Here is a 14,024-nt window from a genome sequence, read left to right as displayed (position 1 = left end):
GGTGGGAGGGAAACCGGGACAGAATGTTCTAGAAGCCAAAGGAGGAAAGAGGCCTGGATTTGAATGATCCCCTGCTTCTCCCCAGCCCTGTTGCCATGCCCATCTGAGCCTCCGTTTCCCCCCTTGTGAAATGGGGACATGCCAGTCTCAGCTCGTTGAGGGGGCTGTGAGGTGGCACTCGGCGTGGGGCTGGGCCAGCGTGTGAGTGGGGGAGGGACTCCCGTTCTGGTCCCGGGCTTTGAGCTCCTCCAGCCCAGCAGGCTGCCCTCCCATTGTGCAGATGAAGAAACTGAGACCCAGACTATGGAGCGGTCTTGCCCGAGGCCACTCGGGGCAGAGCCGGGAGACCCTGACTCCCGGCGATGCTCTTCCCTCGCCCCCACGTTCTGCCCGCCCGTGTGGGTCTGACCCTGCGGTGCTCTCCGGCCCTGGCTCCTGGCCTGTGCTGGAGCCGGACAGCCGCCTGGGGGGGTCCCTGGGGGCCGCCTAAAATTCCTCCCGTGGCCAGTGGCCAGGGTGGACGTGCTCCGCGCCTTCCTGCAGCCCTGGCCTTCCTGGCCAGCGAGGGGGAGGAAGAGGCAAATTAGTGCACCTGCCCGCTGTGGGGTCCAGGCCCAGGGGCCTGGCCACCGGCCACGTGTCTCTCTGGCGTGTGGGCAGGCGGCACCTGAAAGCATCTGATGGCGGGAGCCCCGCAGGAAACAGATGGCACGCTCCACTGGGGTCTGTTTACACAGGTGCGGGCCGGGGCGGGGAAGCCAGGGGGACAGTGCTGAGTCCCCGGCGGGCAGCGGCGGGGCCGTGGCCAGGCTCAGCCGGAGGGGCCACGTGGAGAGGGCTGGTCAGGGCCATGGCCTTCGGTGCCCCTGCAGGGAAGGAGCCAGAGGAATGAATCCTCCTCCCCCACTCCCTCCTTCCCCTCTGATCTGTGCAGGGTGAGGGGGGCTGGGAGAGGTAGATGCGTCCATCTGGGGAGAGAGTGCATCCGGGTGGTAACTTCCTCAAGGTCTGTCCCCAACTGTGAGACCAAGTGACCCTCAAGCTTTCCGGGGACAGGCGGTCCAGGCTGGGAACCGGTCCCTTCACTGGGGAACAGGAGCAAGGCCTACCTCTCGGTGCCTCCGGTTCCCTAGGCCTCCATGGGCCCCAGCTCCGCCTGGCCTTTCAGGACACCGCATGCTTTCGATAACTGTATCTGGAGGGTCGTAGGGTGCTGGGCTCTGTGGTGGGAACACAGCTCTGCAGAGGCATCAAGGCGGAGAGGCTCACAGAGCACGACCCCACCCAGGCCGGGGGGCAGGGGGGGGGGTGCGGGTGGCTTCCTCTCCACCCCTGGGACCCCGATCTTCTCCTTCCTCCTCGGGGTCTCTGGGGGCAGCTCCAGGCTCTCCTGTGGCTCCTGTAGATGTTCTCTCCCTGGCCGTTTCCTACACGTTCGTGGGCATGTCCATCTGCAGCCTCTCCTCCTCCAGAGAGCTCAATGGGCCTTGTTCACAACATGGGTGGGGACGGGCTGTGCAGGGTGGAGGGAAGGGGAGGGCGGAGGTGGGAGAAGAGCTTCCTAGGGGATCCCTGTTTCGGCCCCAGGTGCCCTGACTCCCACTCTGGACAACAATCCCCCTCACCCTGTGACACCCACAGCCCTGGCGACCTCTGTCCTCATGGTCAGCGCAGGGGGTGGTGGCAGAGAAGGAGGTGAGCCTGGAGGAGGCAGACTGGGTCTCTACTCTCCACCCCAGGGGTCCCTCACTTTTCAGGGAGCCGTGGGTTCCTCCTGTGAATGGTGTAATGGCCCCGGCCTGCAGGGTGGCAGTGAGAATTCAGAGCTGATAAGGTGAACGCCTAGGGCGGGCCTGGTGCACTGGGAGCGGTCAGCGCCTGGGGCTGGGTTAACTGTCCCGGTCTGGAGCCTGGGGACACCTCACAGCCACCCTTTGTCCCCCACTGAGACCATCCTCTCTTTGTGGTGCCCCCTCCCCTCCTGCACCCACAGCAAAGGGCAGAGGACCTGCTACATTCAGGTGACGCCCTCCACCCCATGTTGGCCTTCCCGGCCGGCCGGGCATGGCTGGACCTTGGAGCTCCTGTGACCGGGAACTAGCCGGGCGGCTGCAGGGCTGGGCGAGCGAGCCTTCCCCAGCTCCCTACCCGAGGAGCCACACCCGCCCTTCCCAGCCTGGGGCAGCTCCGGGGTGGGGGGTGGGGGGAGGCAGCACACTCCTGCCCGCTCCTCCCAGAGGCCCCCAGGCCTCTGGCCTTCGCTTCCCTCCCTGGCCCTGGATTTCGCCATCTGTGACTCAGGACAGGTATGACGAGAAGGACCCCCTGGCCCCACCCCCTCTATGGGTCCTGCCAGCACACATCAAGGTTTATTTTCTCAAAGCCCAGCCCGGCCAGCACCTTCTGCTCCATGTGTTCCCCTCCCTGACCCCCTGTGGCCTCAGGATAAAGTCCTGGCATTCAAGGCCCCCTCCCAAAGCAGGGCCAGAGTCTGCCTCTCCAGCTTCCTGTCCCCACCACACCCCTGCGTGTCCTCCTCACCTCTTTCTTCCCCCCCACCCCCACTCACCCAGCCTTTCTAAGGCCGGGCCTAAATGCCACCTCCTCCAGGCAGCCCAGGCCTCCTCCTCTGAGCTCCTTGGGGCCTGACCCTAGGTGCTTCCCATAACGAGCACCACGATAGACAGAGTTGGCACTTACTGTTTGCAGAATGAACAAGGGACCGCTCTGGGCTTGTCTCCAGGCTCAGGGAGCACTGCTGAGGAGCACTTCCTGTGTGCCAGGCCCAGGGCTCAGCGGCGAAGTGCCCCCACCTCTGGGAATCTCACAATAGCCTGGCGAGGAAGGCACTATTGCACCCACTTTACAAACAGGGTGAGCTGTTCAGGGTCTCATAGCTCAGGGTAAGCAGGGCAGGATTCTGAACCCAGGGCCATCTGGGTTCAGAAACGCCATTAGAGTGAGTCCTTTCATTTGGGGCTGCCTTTTGTCTCTGAGGGATGTTCCGCCCGTGGAGGGGATGGGCACAAAGTGTGGATCTCTGGGCAGCTCCCCAGTTCTCTCTGGGCCTTAAGACCCAGTCCCAGCAGCCATGCCAGGCCAAGTGCCATGCTGGGCCTCAGTTTCCCGGCCGGATAAACAAGGAAAGGACAGCCGCTGTCATGCTACGCGTTAAGCCAGCTCTGGTGCCTAATGAGATCTGTTCGAATCCCAGCTCCACTGTCTTTCTGGGGCCAAGTATCCGACTTCATGAGGCCTCTGTTTCCTCATCTGCAAAATGGGAACGCTGACTTCACGGGGCTGTGAGCTCCACCTGGAGCGCCCGGGCGAGGGCCTGACTCCTGAGAGGTTCCCTCGGAGGGCTATTAGGGTGATTGTTTCCATCTGCCCCGGGCTGCCCGCCAGCCCAGGACGGGGTGGGATGGGAGGGTGGGGTGCATGGGGAGACAAGCCTGGAGCCTAGGCCCTCCCACCCCACTGCCTCCCCCCTCCCCAGGGCCCCCCACCCAGCGACAAAGCCCAGTGGCACTTCCTCTCCCGCCTGGCCAGCCGCCTGGCCCAGCCCCTTCTCTAAGGAAGCGCATTTCCTGCCTCCCTGGCCTGGCTGGATGAGCCAGGAGCTCCCTACCGCTGCCGGCCAGACCCCAGCCTCCATCGGCAGCCCGGACCGCGGCCGTCCACGGGAGCCCAGCAGCCCCTTCCCACTCGCCCCGCGGCCAGCGACGCCCTGCCCGGCCCTGCGCCCTGCGCCCGCTTCTTCTGACCACCTTGGCCGCCACCTCAGAAGGCTGGAGCAGGGACGCCGTCGCTCCGGCCGCCTGCTCCCTTCGGGTCCCCGCCTGAGCCCACGCCGGCCCCTGCTCCTGCCCGCGGCCCTGCCCCTGGACACCGGATAAGGCCCAGCGAACGGACCCCCGGGCGCACAGCATGGACCGCAGCACGCTCTGCCCGGCCGTGGCCCTGCTGCTGGCCGTCTGCAGCCTCAGCCCCACAAGTAGGTGCCCAGGGACCCGGGGTGGGGAGGCCGTGCTCGTGCGCGGTGGAGCTGGCCTGGGGGTGGACAGCCCAAAGCAGATGCCGTAGGGTGACCACCCCTCCCGGCTTGGCAGGAGCAATAACTTCCAGCCCTGAGAGTCTCGGGCGAACGGAAGTGAGTTCTGTCCCTTACCCCTGGTCTCCGGCCTCCGGCCTCCGGCCTCCCGGCCTCCCGGCCTCTCCCCAGGAAGCCCAGCGCGCTGTACAGCCCCCGGGAGTCTCCTGCCCTCTCTGGGCTGCCGTCTCCCACCGGAGGACCGCGTGGGAAGAAGGGCGAGAGGCCTCATGTTTGGATCGGGCTCTGGGCTGTGGTTAGTTCCTGGTGGGGTGATCTTGGGGAGCTACCTCGGGCCTCTGAGCAAAGTGGGGATGGTAACAGACTCACCGGCTGCCGGGAAGTCGGCGTTGCGTTGCGGCAACGCCTGTAGCGAGATGGCTCAGCAGGCTGGCTGCTCCGTGCTGTTTTATTGCTGCTGTTTTATGATTAGCCTTCAATCCCCCACCCTCGCCTTTCCTGGGGCTGTGAGCCGCCCTCAGACCCCAGGGCTCTCCCGGCCACTACCCCTGCTCTACTTCCCAAGAAGCCTGCAGGTGGGGGTGCAGTCCCAGATGAGGGTTTGAGGGGGGAATCCTTGGCCTGGGGGCTTTCCCAGGGGGTCATGACCTCAGCTGCCTTAAACTCCCCATGAGGAGCCATGGGGAGTCTGCATCCACTTGCTGTGGACACCCCTTCAGCCACCGCGCACCCAGGAACTCCCAAGGATCTGGGGGGGGGTGAGAAGTGGAGCAGCAGTGGCCTCCCCTCCTCGCCTTACCCCATCCACAGCATTTTAGAGCCCCCAGTCCTTGGTCTCTGAAGTTCTTATCGCCGCCCTGGCCAGCGTGGCTCAGTTGGTTGGGCCCTTGTCCCGTGCACAGAAGGGTCATGGGTTTGATTCCCAGTCAGGGCACATGCCCAGGTTGCGGGTTCCATGCCCAGTCTCGGTGCCTACGGGAGGCAACTAATCAACTGATTGATGTCTCTCTCTCTCTCTCTCTCCCTCCCTCCTTTTTCTCTCTCTCTAAAATTAAGAAATATTTCCTCGGGTGAGGATTAAAGTTCTTAGCGATGCCTCACTGAGAGACAGGAACCGGGGAACCGGAGCCTCAGACACTCAGTGACTTAGCAGGGATTTGACCCCAGGCCTGTGGCTCCGTGGAGCTCTTGCTCCTAACCAGGGGGTTACAGCAACCCCTTTGGATACAGCTCCCCGTCGAGATGGCTGCCATTATGGCCCCATTTTACAGGACAGTAAGTGGAGGCTGAGGCCCACCAAGCTCACACAGCTGGATAGGAATCCTACTTGAGCTCTCCGGGAGCTGCCCGCCCTTCTCCCGCAGCCCTCACATTCCTGGCTTCATGACATTCTCTTCCTCTTGGTCATCAGAGAAAGATCCCTGCGGATCCTTAGGGCCTGGTTTTATAGGATCCAAGGCAGTGGTGTGATGGCAAATAATTAACAGGGAGGAGGGGTAGGGGCTAGCACTTGTTAATTTCTGCGGTGTAAATGTTCCCAGTGGCTGATTTCCAGCTACCATCTCACCAGGCTCAGAGTTGGTCCCAGGTGCCCAGAGGACACCCTTATGTCGTATTTCCATCACAAGCGCCAGATGTAGATAACCTCAAAAGCACAGATAATAGTGAAATGGAGTAAAATAATTAGGAAGTAAGACATTTGATATTTATTGCCTTTTAAAAAAGTACAATTTATTTCCTTGTAAGCGTATTAAATTTTAATAATGTTGGACAGCCGATTGGAAAATCTCTTGATAATTTGCCAGTCTGCTCCTGCGAGCAGGTGCTGGTACCCAGAGCCCCAGGGCCCCAGGGCATTCCAAAGCATCCAGCCCAACTCATGGTCTGGGAAACTGAGGCCCGTGGAGGGCAGGTGGGGGTCTGGCCAAGGCATGGAACCCAGATCTCCATCCCATTCAGGCTGGAGGGGGTGCAAATGGGTCCAAACCAGGTCCCGCCTTCTGGGGACACAGCTGGGCAGAATTAACTTGTAATAACAGCCCAACCTTCAGAACTCAGACCTGGAGGGTTCCCTGCCTGGCTCTTTAAGGATGTGTAGTGCCCAGGTAGCTCAACAAAAACTGGAGACGGCCCAAATGTCCAGCCTGGGCCCCATTAAATGATGATTACGCCGTGGAACAGCCTGCAGCCATTGTCAAGGAAAAGCTAGACCTGTGTCGACACTGCTGTGGATAGGTATCTGGGACACATGATTCATTTCCTTAAGAGGAAGACGGCAGTAACGCACAATATACGTAGAGGACCCTGAGGTCCCTGCGATGCTCGCTAGCATCAGGATTTTCACCTTTATGACACACGTTTCTGTTATGTTGGAATGTTTTGTTTCGTTTTGTTTGTTAGTCCTCACCCTAGGGTATTTTTCCATTGATTCTTAGAGAGATGGGAGGGAGGGGGAGAGGCTGAGAGAAACACGTCAATTGGTTGCCTCCTGCACATGCCCTGAGCGGGGCTGAGGATCAAGCCTGCAATCCTGCAACCGAGGTACATACCCTTGACTGGAATCGAACCCGGGACCCTTTAGTCTGTGGGCCGATGCTCTATCCATTGAGCCAAACCGGCTAGAGCTTGATGGAATTTTTTTTAAAGAACACACATGTAGAGATTTTAAAAAGCAATTTAACTATATAGTCACTTCCATTGGCTTCTCAAAGGAAATAGATAACGGGAAAAAAAATGTTAGCATGCTGGTGGGTCGCTGACTAGTTTTTCTCTAGCTTTTAAAGGTAATTTTAATGCAGGCAGATTAACATTCAGGTGCCTTGTGTACCCCTCCCATGTCCCAGAGGTTTCTATGTTGCATGTGGACTCCATAACCATCCCGTTGTGGTCTGGAATCTTCTCTCCCGTAAATGTGCTTCCCACCGTTGACCTAATAAATTCACTGTTGTTGAATATCTAGGTGATTTCCCCTCTGGGGCTAATTATAAATACCACCTCCATGCACATTTTTGGTACAGGCACCTTTTCCTGTATTTGGTAATATTTCACTTGGATAGAGTCCCAGAAGTGAGGGTGCTGGGACTGTTGGCCCGTGTTGGGTGGCTGGGATCAAAGGGTGTTTTTCTAAGTGTGGATGAGTGTTCACTGGAGGACAGGCCAGAGGCTGGACCTGGAGACCCCGGGTGGGGGTCGGGACTCTCGGGAGAGGGGGCTAGTGACACAAGTCAGAGACCACACATATCCATGTCTTAGGGGCTGCATTCTGTGGCAGCTCCCCTTTTTGTTTCTTTCTTTATATTATTATTATTTAATCTTCGCCTGAGAATATTTTTTTAAAAAAATTGATTTTAGAGAGGGAGGAAGGGAGAGGGAGAAAAAAACACATCGGTGTGAGAGAGAAACATGGATCGTTTGCCTCCAGAACAGGTGCGGATGGGGATTGAACCTGCAACCTGGGTATGTGCCCTGAGTGGGAATCGAACCTGTGACCCTTTGGTGCACAGGACGATCCTCCAACCAACGGAGCCACTCTGGCCAGGGTAGGCAACTTTCCTTTTGCCAGGAGGAAAAGGAGGTTGGGACAGGAACTGTGTGAGCCAGGAGAAGTTAGGTCCCTGGAGCCAGTGGGGATATGGCCATTAAGACTCTCCCCTCAGCCAGGCAGATGGTAACACTAAGACCCAGAGGGAAAGAGAGCGCCATCTCTCAGGTCACAGGTGGGTCAGTGCTGGGCCCGCTGAGGACAGGCCTGGTCTATCTGCTCAAGGGCAAGAGGGAGGGAATCACTTCTGTGTCCACAGTGCATCAGGCCGCTCTGTCTGCAGATCCAGTTCACAGATGAGGACACTGAGGCTCGGGGCCAGCGACAGGTTCAGATTTCTTTTTCTTCGTTTTAATATATTTTTATTGATTTCAGGGAGGAAGGGAGAGGAGGAAGGGAGAGGCAGAGAGAGACAGAAACATCAATGATCAGAGAGAATCATTGGTTGGCTGCCTCCTGCACACCCCCTTTTGGGGATCAGGCCCACAACCCAGGCGTGTGCCCTTGACCAGGACCAAACCGGGGACCCTTCAGTCCGCAGGCCGACGCTCTGTCCGCTGAGCCAAACCGGCCAGGGCGACAGGTCCAGATTTCAACCCCAGACTGTCTGCTCCCAAGCCCGGCGTCTTTTCTCTGCATCTTTTTGTTTTTTCTTTTTCCTCTGCATCTTTGGGGGCCTGGTGTGGGGAGAGCTGATTGCCCCGGCGCTGGGCCCTCTCCACCCAGCTCCAGCCCCGGCTCTGGGCATCAGCCCTGGAGGCTGAAGAGGACCCTCATCCAGGCCTGCGCTGACGTCAGTGCCTGGGATAGGATTGCGGGGAAGAGACAAATGTAAGAGCCCGCATGGATTCAGTGCTTCCTGTATGCCAGACGCTACTCTGTTGTGAGTACTATCAGACCTGGTCAAGTTCACGAAAGCCCGATGAAGCAGGCGCTCCTGTCCCCCCCATTTTACAGCAGAGGAGACCGGGGCACAGGCCAGTGGAAGTATTGGCTCCAGTAACACAGCCCAGATATGAGCCGCCGGGGCTTGAGCCCTGGGCCTAACCACCGTCCACGCTGCCTCAGGGAAAGTGGCAAGGATCTCTCTGTTGCCAGGTCTTCTCACCCTGGGCACTCGGTCCCTTTCCTGCACCTACAGTGGCCCTCCCACCAAGAACACAGCTGGGTCAGTTCTGATGAGAAGATTTTCACAGCAGGGTTTTGAAGGATGAGTAGAAGTTGACTAAGTGGTCAAATAAAAGGAGACATTGATTTGGGAAAGGGCATGATGACAAAGGCAAAGAACAAAGTCTGCCTGACGGCAAAGCTCCCATCGACCCACTGACTGGGCATAAATAATTGTGACCCCAACTGCCAGTTCCTGCTTGGCACTGTGCACGTATCCTCTTGACCAACATTCTCACCAACCCCGTGAGAACGGTATTATGATGATCGTGCCCATTTTTATAGACAGTAACACTAAGCCATGGAAAGGAAGCTGGAAGGTGGCGGAATCAGGATTTAAACCTTTGACATTTATCATATCCCTGTACTTTAATAAATATATATATTGATTTCAGAGAGGAAGGGAGAGGGAGAGAGAAAAAAACATCAATGGTGAGAGAGAATCATTGACCGGCTGCCTCCTACATGCCCCACACTGGGGATTGAGCCCGCAACCCAGGCATGTGCCCTGACTGGGAATGGAACCGTGGCCTCCTGGTTCATAGGTCAACACGCAACCACTGAGCCACGCCAGCCCGGCCAGGTCCCTGGAGTTTTTAACTCCACTTTAGGTTGTGGAATGCGGTCCTGCCTCATTGGGGAGTTATGAGAAAGATTGGAGAAAGGTGTGTGGAGGCCTTGCTAGTGGCCAGGCCAGGGGAGCGGCTGAACTAGGAGCTGGGGAATCTGTGAGGGTACAATTGGGTCCTGAAAGGAACAAAGGGTGGCTGGGTGACTGAAGAAGAAAAAGGCAGAAAAGACCTGTCATCAAGGGCCTGCCCTGGTTACTCAATAGCCACAGACCACTTGCTGGGTACAGGCTCTTTACATGGGTCCCTCACCTTGCGGACACACAGCCTGCGAAGTGGGTGCTGGGTGCTGGAGCCGGGCTGTCCGGGTTGGAATACAGGCCCTGCCACTGAGTGGCTGGGTAAGCTGGGGCTCAATCTTGCACCTCCCTGAACGTCAGTTCCCTCGTGTGTCAAATGGCTATGATCACAGTACCCACCGCGTAGGCTGCTGCGAGGATCAAACGAATGAGCTCCTGGGAAGCCTGGGGCGGTGCGTGGCCCGTGCGCATGATGGAAGCTGTTTTGCAGACGGGGAAACCGAGGCTCAGCGAAGTCAGGCTTTTGCTCGGGGTGACCGGCTTGTTAAGAGGCAGAACTGGGATTTGACCCGGGACGTCTGACCATTGTCATCGGTGGCCTCCCGGGGTTCTAGGCGTGGCATCTGGAAAGCCCGTGGGTCAGGGAGCACAAATACCCACGGCTGCCGGTCAGGGAGGAGGAGGAAGGGGACAGAGGTGGGAAGGTAGCGCCCCAGTTTCTCACTCGGCGGGCGGGCGGCCACCCAGGCCCCCAGTGGCGCCTCCTCCGGCGCAGGTCCCGGGAGGCCCAGGAGTTTCCCTTGGTGCCAGGGGATTGTTTTCAGCTCTGTCTGGGCCCGCCTCCAGCTCCAGGAGACAGGCCTGGGCGGCACACTCCCTCCTGTCTCCCCATTCTCGTCTGCGGGGTGGGGGCGGCCAGGATTCGAATAGGCCCCAAAATAAATGGGCCTCTTATCTGATCTCCCGGCCTGGACTGTTATCTGATCATTACATAATGGCCGTGCGCTGACGGCATGGAGGAGGTGGAGCAGGCGGCCCCGCAATCGGGCAATCGGCAATCTGGGAGGAACTGGGGTTCCTGGAAGTCTGGGGAGGGGGCAGGGAAAGTCCGAAGGGAAGGAGGAAGGCGCTGTGCTAATCTGCGGACCAGACCCTGGGTCAAGTGGGGAGAGGTGGGTCCCAGGCCCAGCCTGGTCAGCCACGTGCAGTGCGGCTCCGGCCCCGTTAGCCTCCCGCGCCTCAGTCTCCCCATCTGTACAGAGGTAACAGCCAAGAAGTGCGCTCCGTGATTGGGAAGGGAGAGGGTGGGGAGCTCTGGGAGGCTTGGTGGGTCACGGGGGTGGTGCCAGGGTTGAGGCTCCTGGGATGAGGGAGTTGGCTGGCCTGACTCCCCCATCAGACCCTCCTGGAGTCCCTCACCTGCAGGCCCCCCCTCCGCCGCAACCCCCACCAGAGAGTCGATTCTCCAGGGTGAAGTCACCCAAGTAAATGTGATAGAAGGGCGAGCAGATGCTCTTTCTCCTGGAGTCCTCCCGGCCTCTCGGATCGTGTTTTCTCTTCTTACTGCCCTTTCACAGACAAGGAGACTGGAGCCCTAAGTGGTGAACTCAGTCACCACCGCCCGCGGCTATTGGGCCTGGGATTCACACCCAGGTCAGCCTGGCTCAGGGCCTTGCTTTTAACCAAAATGCCGCGTCCCGCAGGCTCCCTGGCGTCCCTGGCACAGGACAGGCCCCGGCAAGGCCCCCCTGGTGGCCAGCTGTCCTCGTGTGGTCGTCCCCTCCCAAGCCGCTGTGGGCAGGTGGCTGCGCGCCCGGGGGCCACCCATGTCCTCCTCTGACCCCTGGTGGTCCTGAGCGCCCCCCGCGGGCGGAAAGGTGGGGGCGAGGCGGTCGGCCGAGCGGCTGATGCAGAAGCCTCCCCACTCCCTGCTCGGAGCTGGCGTCGGCTGGACGGCTGGACGTGCGACCAGTCCCTCCTCGCCCAACTTTGATCTCCAAGAAAACAGGAAGTGAGCGCGACAAGATGGAGACACAAACTTCCAAACAGTCTCCCCTCCTCTGTCCTCCTTCCCTCCCCCGGAGCCCCCCTTCCCCTGGCACATTCCTCAGGACAAGGTGTAGGGGCCTCATTTCCTCTTCCTCCTCTGCCGGGTAGGGGTGAAATTCCATTCCCGTCCCTCAGGACCCGCGCTTCCGGGCTGCCCCGTGGCAGGCCCTGCGCCTCCCCTACCCACAGCCGCCCCCACTACCCACAGCCGCCCCCACTACCCACAGCCGCCTCCCCTACCCACAGCCGCCCCCCCTACCCACAGCCGCCCCCCTACCCACAGCCGCCCCCCCTACCCACAGCCGCCCCCCTACCCACAGCCGCCGCCCCTACTCACAGCCGCCCCCCTACCCACAGCCGCCCCCCTACCCACAGCCGCCCCCCCTACCCACAGCCGCCTGCAAACCTGGGCCGCCCCCTGCCTCCTCTTCCCCTGGGGCCCGGACACTCTGCTCTCCCTGGCCCCCTCGAGGCAAAGAGGGGAGGTTCTGTGTTCCCATCTCAGCTCTCGCCTTCCTTCGGAGTGAACAGGACTGCAGGCTGGGGTGCCGAACGCGTGCCCCTCCCCCCGCACAATTAGAGTCGCCAGGTGTAGCAAGTAAAATACAGGGTGCCCCGTGACACTTGAGTTTCAGATAAACAGTGGAAAAATTTTAGGGGAAATGCATCCCATGCAATATTTGGGATATGCTCATACTTCAAAAAATTATTCATTTTTGTACTTACTCAACTCTAACTGGGTGTCCTGCATTTTATCTATCGACCTTACACCTAGGAGCACTGTGACTTCAGGCAAGAGACTTTTCCTTTCCGAGCCTCCGTTTCTTCATCTGTGGAATGGGTATAATGATATCCACCTTGCAGGGTAGCTGTGACGATGCAATACAGCCCTTCGCCAACGCCAAGCACCCAGTAGGCGTTCAGAAAGTGGGCGGCATCGCCACCACCGTGTTCTCACCTGGCCCTCTCTCGGCTTCGCTGACAGGTCTTGCAGAAGCAGTCCGTTGTGATCTACAGCCTGTGGACAACGAGGTGACATACATCACAAGCCAGGTTCCTCGGGGCTGCGTGGCACAGGTCCCCAATGCGACCGTGGAAGTTCACATCCTCTCCTTGGAGTTCCCGAGAGTGAGTGCCCGATGGCAGGGCCGGGTGGGGACTTAGAGGCAGGCCCCGGCCGTGGGACGAGGGGGGTCTTCCTCGGGGCTGTCCCTGGAGCAGTGGCCGAGTCCTCATCGGGGAACGGGCCAGGAGGGAGACCCGACCATCTCACAGGGCCTGGAAAGGGGGCATTTCTGGGGCCAGCGTTGGGGCAGTCCTCTGGCCGTCTCCACGAGGCCCAGGTAGGAAGGGCGGGGTTTGGCCGGCGATCGAGTGGAGAAGAGCCAGGTGGGCAGCAGAGGGGACCAGGTGAGTTGTGGTTCATGTGCCCCCAGTGCTGGGAGCTCCTCAGCAGACACAGCCCCGCTCAAGGCAGCGCTGACTTTGAGAAAGTTCTTTCCTCCGTGGAGCCTACATCTCCCTCCCTGGAATGTCCTTCTCCGAACACCTGTGGCCTGGCAAGCAGCCACTCGCAGACTGGCAGCCAGTAATGCCAGCGTCAGAGACTCTCCCCCCGCCCCCACCCGAGAACCCTCCTGAGGCCCACCCCTGAGTTCTTCGCAGTCCCTCCGCATAACTCACGTACTAAGTGTCCACTGTGTTAGGTACCGTTAGGCCTACTCTGCATAGGAAGTGAGTTTCAAACCATGACGTATATCAAATCTCCCACGGGCCCATCTGGCAGGGTCTGTTACATGAACCCCATTTTTCAGAGGAGGAAACTGAGGCAGGCCTAGAGAGGTGAAGCAACACGTCCAAGGCCAGAGTTCACGCTAGATCCCCAGGGACTCCACGCCAGGCCGTCACCTGGCTCCCCAGAGGATCTCAGTGTTCAGGCGTCGTCTGGCCGCCGGGGCTGGTGACCACACCTGGCCGATGCGGCCTCGGGTCCTGATAGCGATTCGATGGTGTCAGCTCAGAGTGAACTTGTGGCCAACTGGCCCCCGAAACTGTTAAGTTGCCCTGCGTTTGTGTGATGATAAGACAGTGCCCAGACCACCAATATCGGGGGGCCTGCTCCCCCCCGCCCTGCCTGCCATGAGGACTGTGGGGCTCGATAATCCCCAAACAGCAGATAGTGCCGAACACACGTTCTGTGGTTTTCATGGCCATTGTAGTTTTTTTTCAAGTTGGTGATGATGTGGGACACGAGGTTGCCCTCTGCAAGTTCCCTGTGCTTGTTCTACTGCTCGGGTCTCCGTGCCTCCTCTGGGTGACGGGACGCCCCCTCCTCCGCCTTCATCAATCCACAGTGAGCCAGAGTCAGCGTCAGAGAAAGGCCACCTGCCAGGCACCCAGGTCTGTAGGAGGCAGACGTGTGGACAGCCAGCCAGGGTCCAGGCGATTGATGCCTCCTTGGTCTGCACAGGGCAGGGGTCCCCCCGGTGCTGTGGGGTTAGGGAGGGCTTCCTGGAGGAAGCAACAACAGTGAAGCAGCCAGAAGCTCACAGGAGAAGGAGGCGGAG

At 59.5% G+C, this 14,024-nt stretch overlaps 1 protein-coding gene across 1 annotated transcript in view; it reads left to right on the top strand.

The window, feature by feature from the left end:
- The first annotated feature begins 3,577 nt into the window (after positions 1 to 3,577).
- Positions 3,578 to 14,024, top strand: part of ENG (endoglin) — a 29,320-nt gene continuing 18,873 nt past the window's right edge. The window contains exons 1-2 of the mRNA XM_059658108.1: positions 3,578 to 3,994; positions 12,443 to 12,585. Coding sequence (XP_059514091.1) covers positions 3,928 to 3,994; positions 12,443 to 12,585 — 210 coding nt within the window. The 5' untranslated portion in view covers positions 3,578 to 3,927. The remainder of the gene's footprint in view (positions 3,995 to 12,442; positions 12,586 to 14,024) is intronic.

This window comes from Myotis daubentonii, chromosome 11, assembly GCF_963259705.1.
Source record: "Myotis daubentonii chromosome 11, mMyoDau2.1, whole genome shotgun sequence".
NCBI lineage: Eukaryota > Metazoa > Chordata > Mammalia > Chiroptera > Vespertilionidae > Myotis > Myotis daubentonii.
Note: the sequence above shows the minus strand (reverse complement) of the source record. Positions and strands in the feature narration are given on the sequence as shown.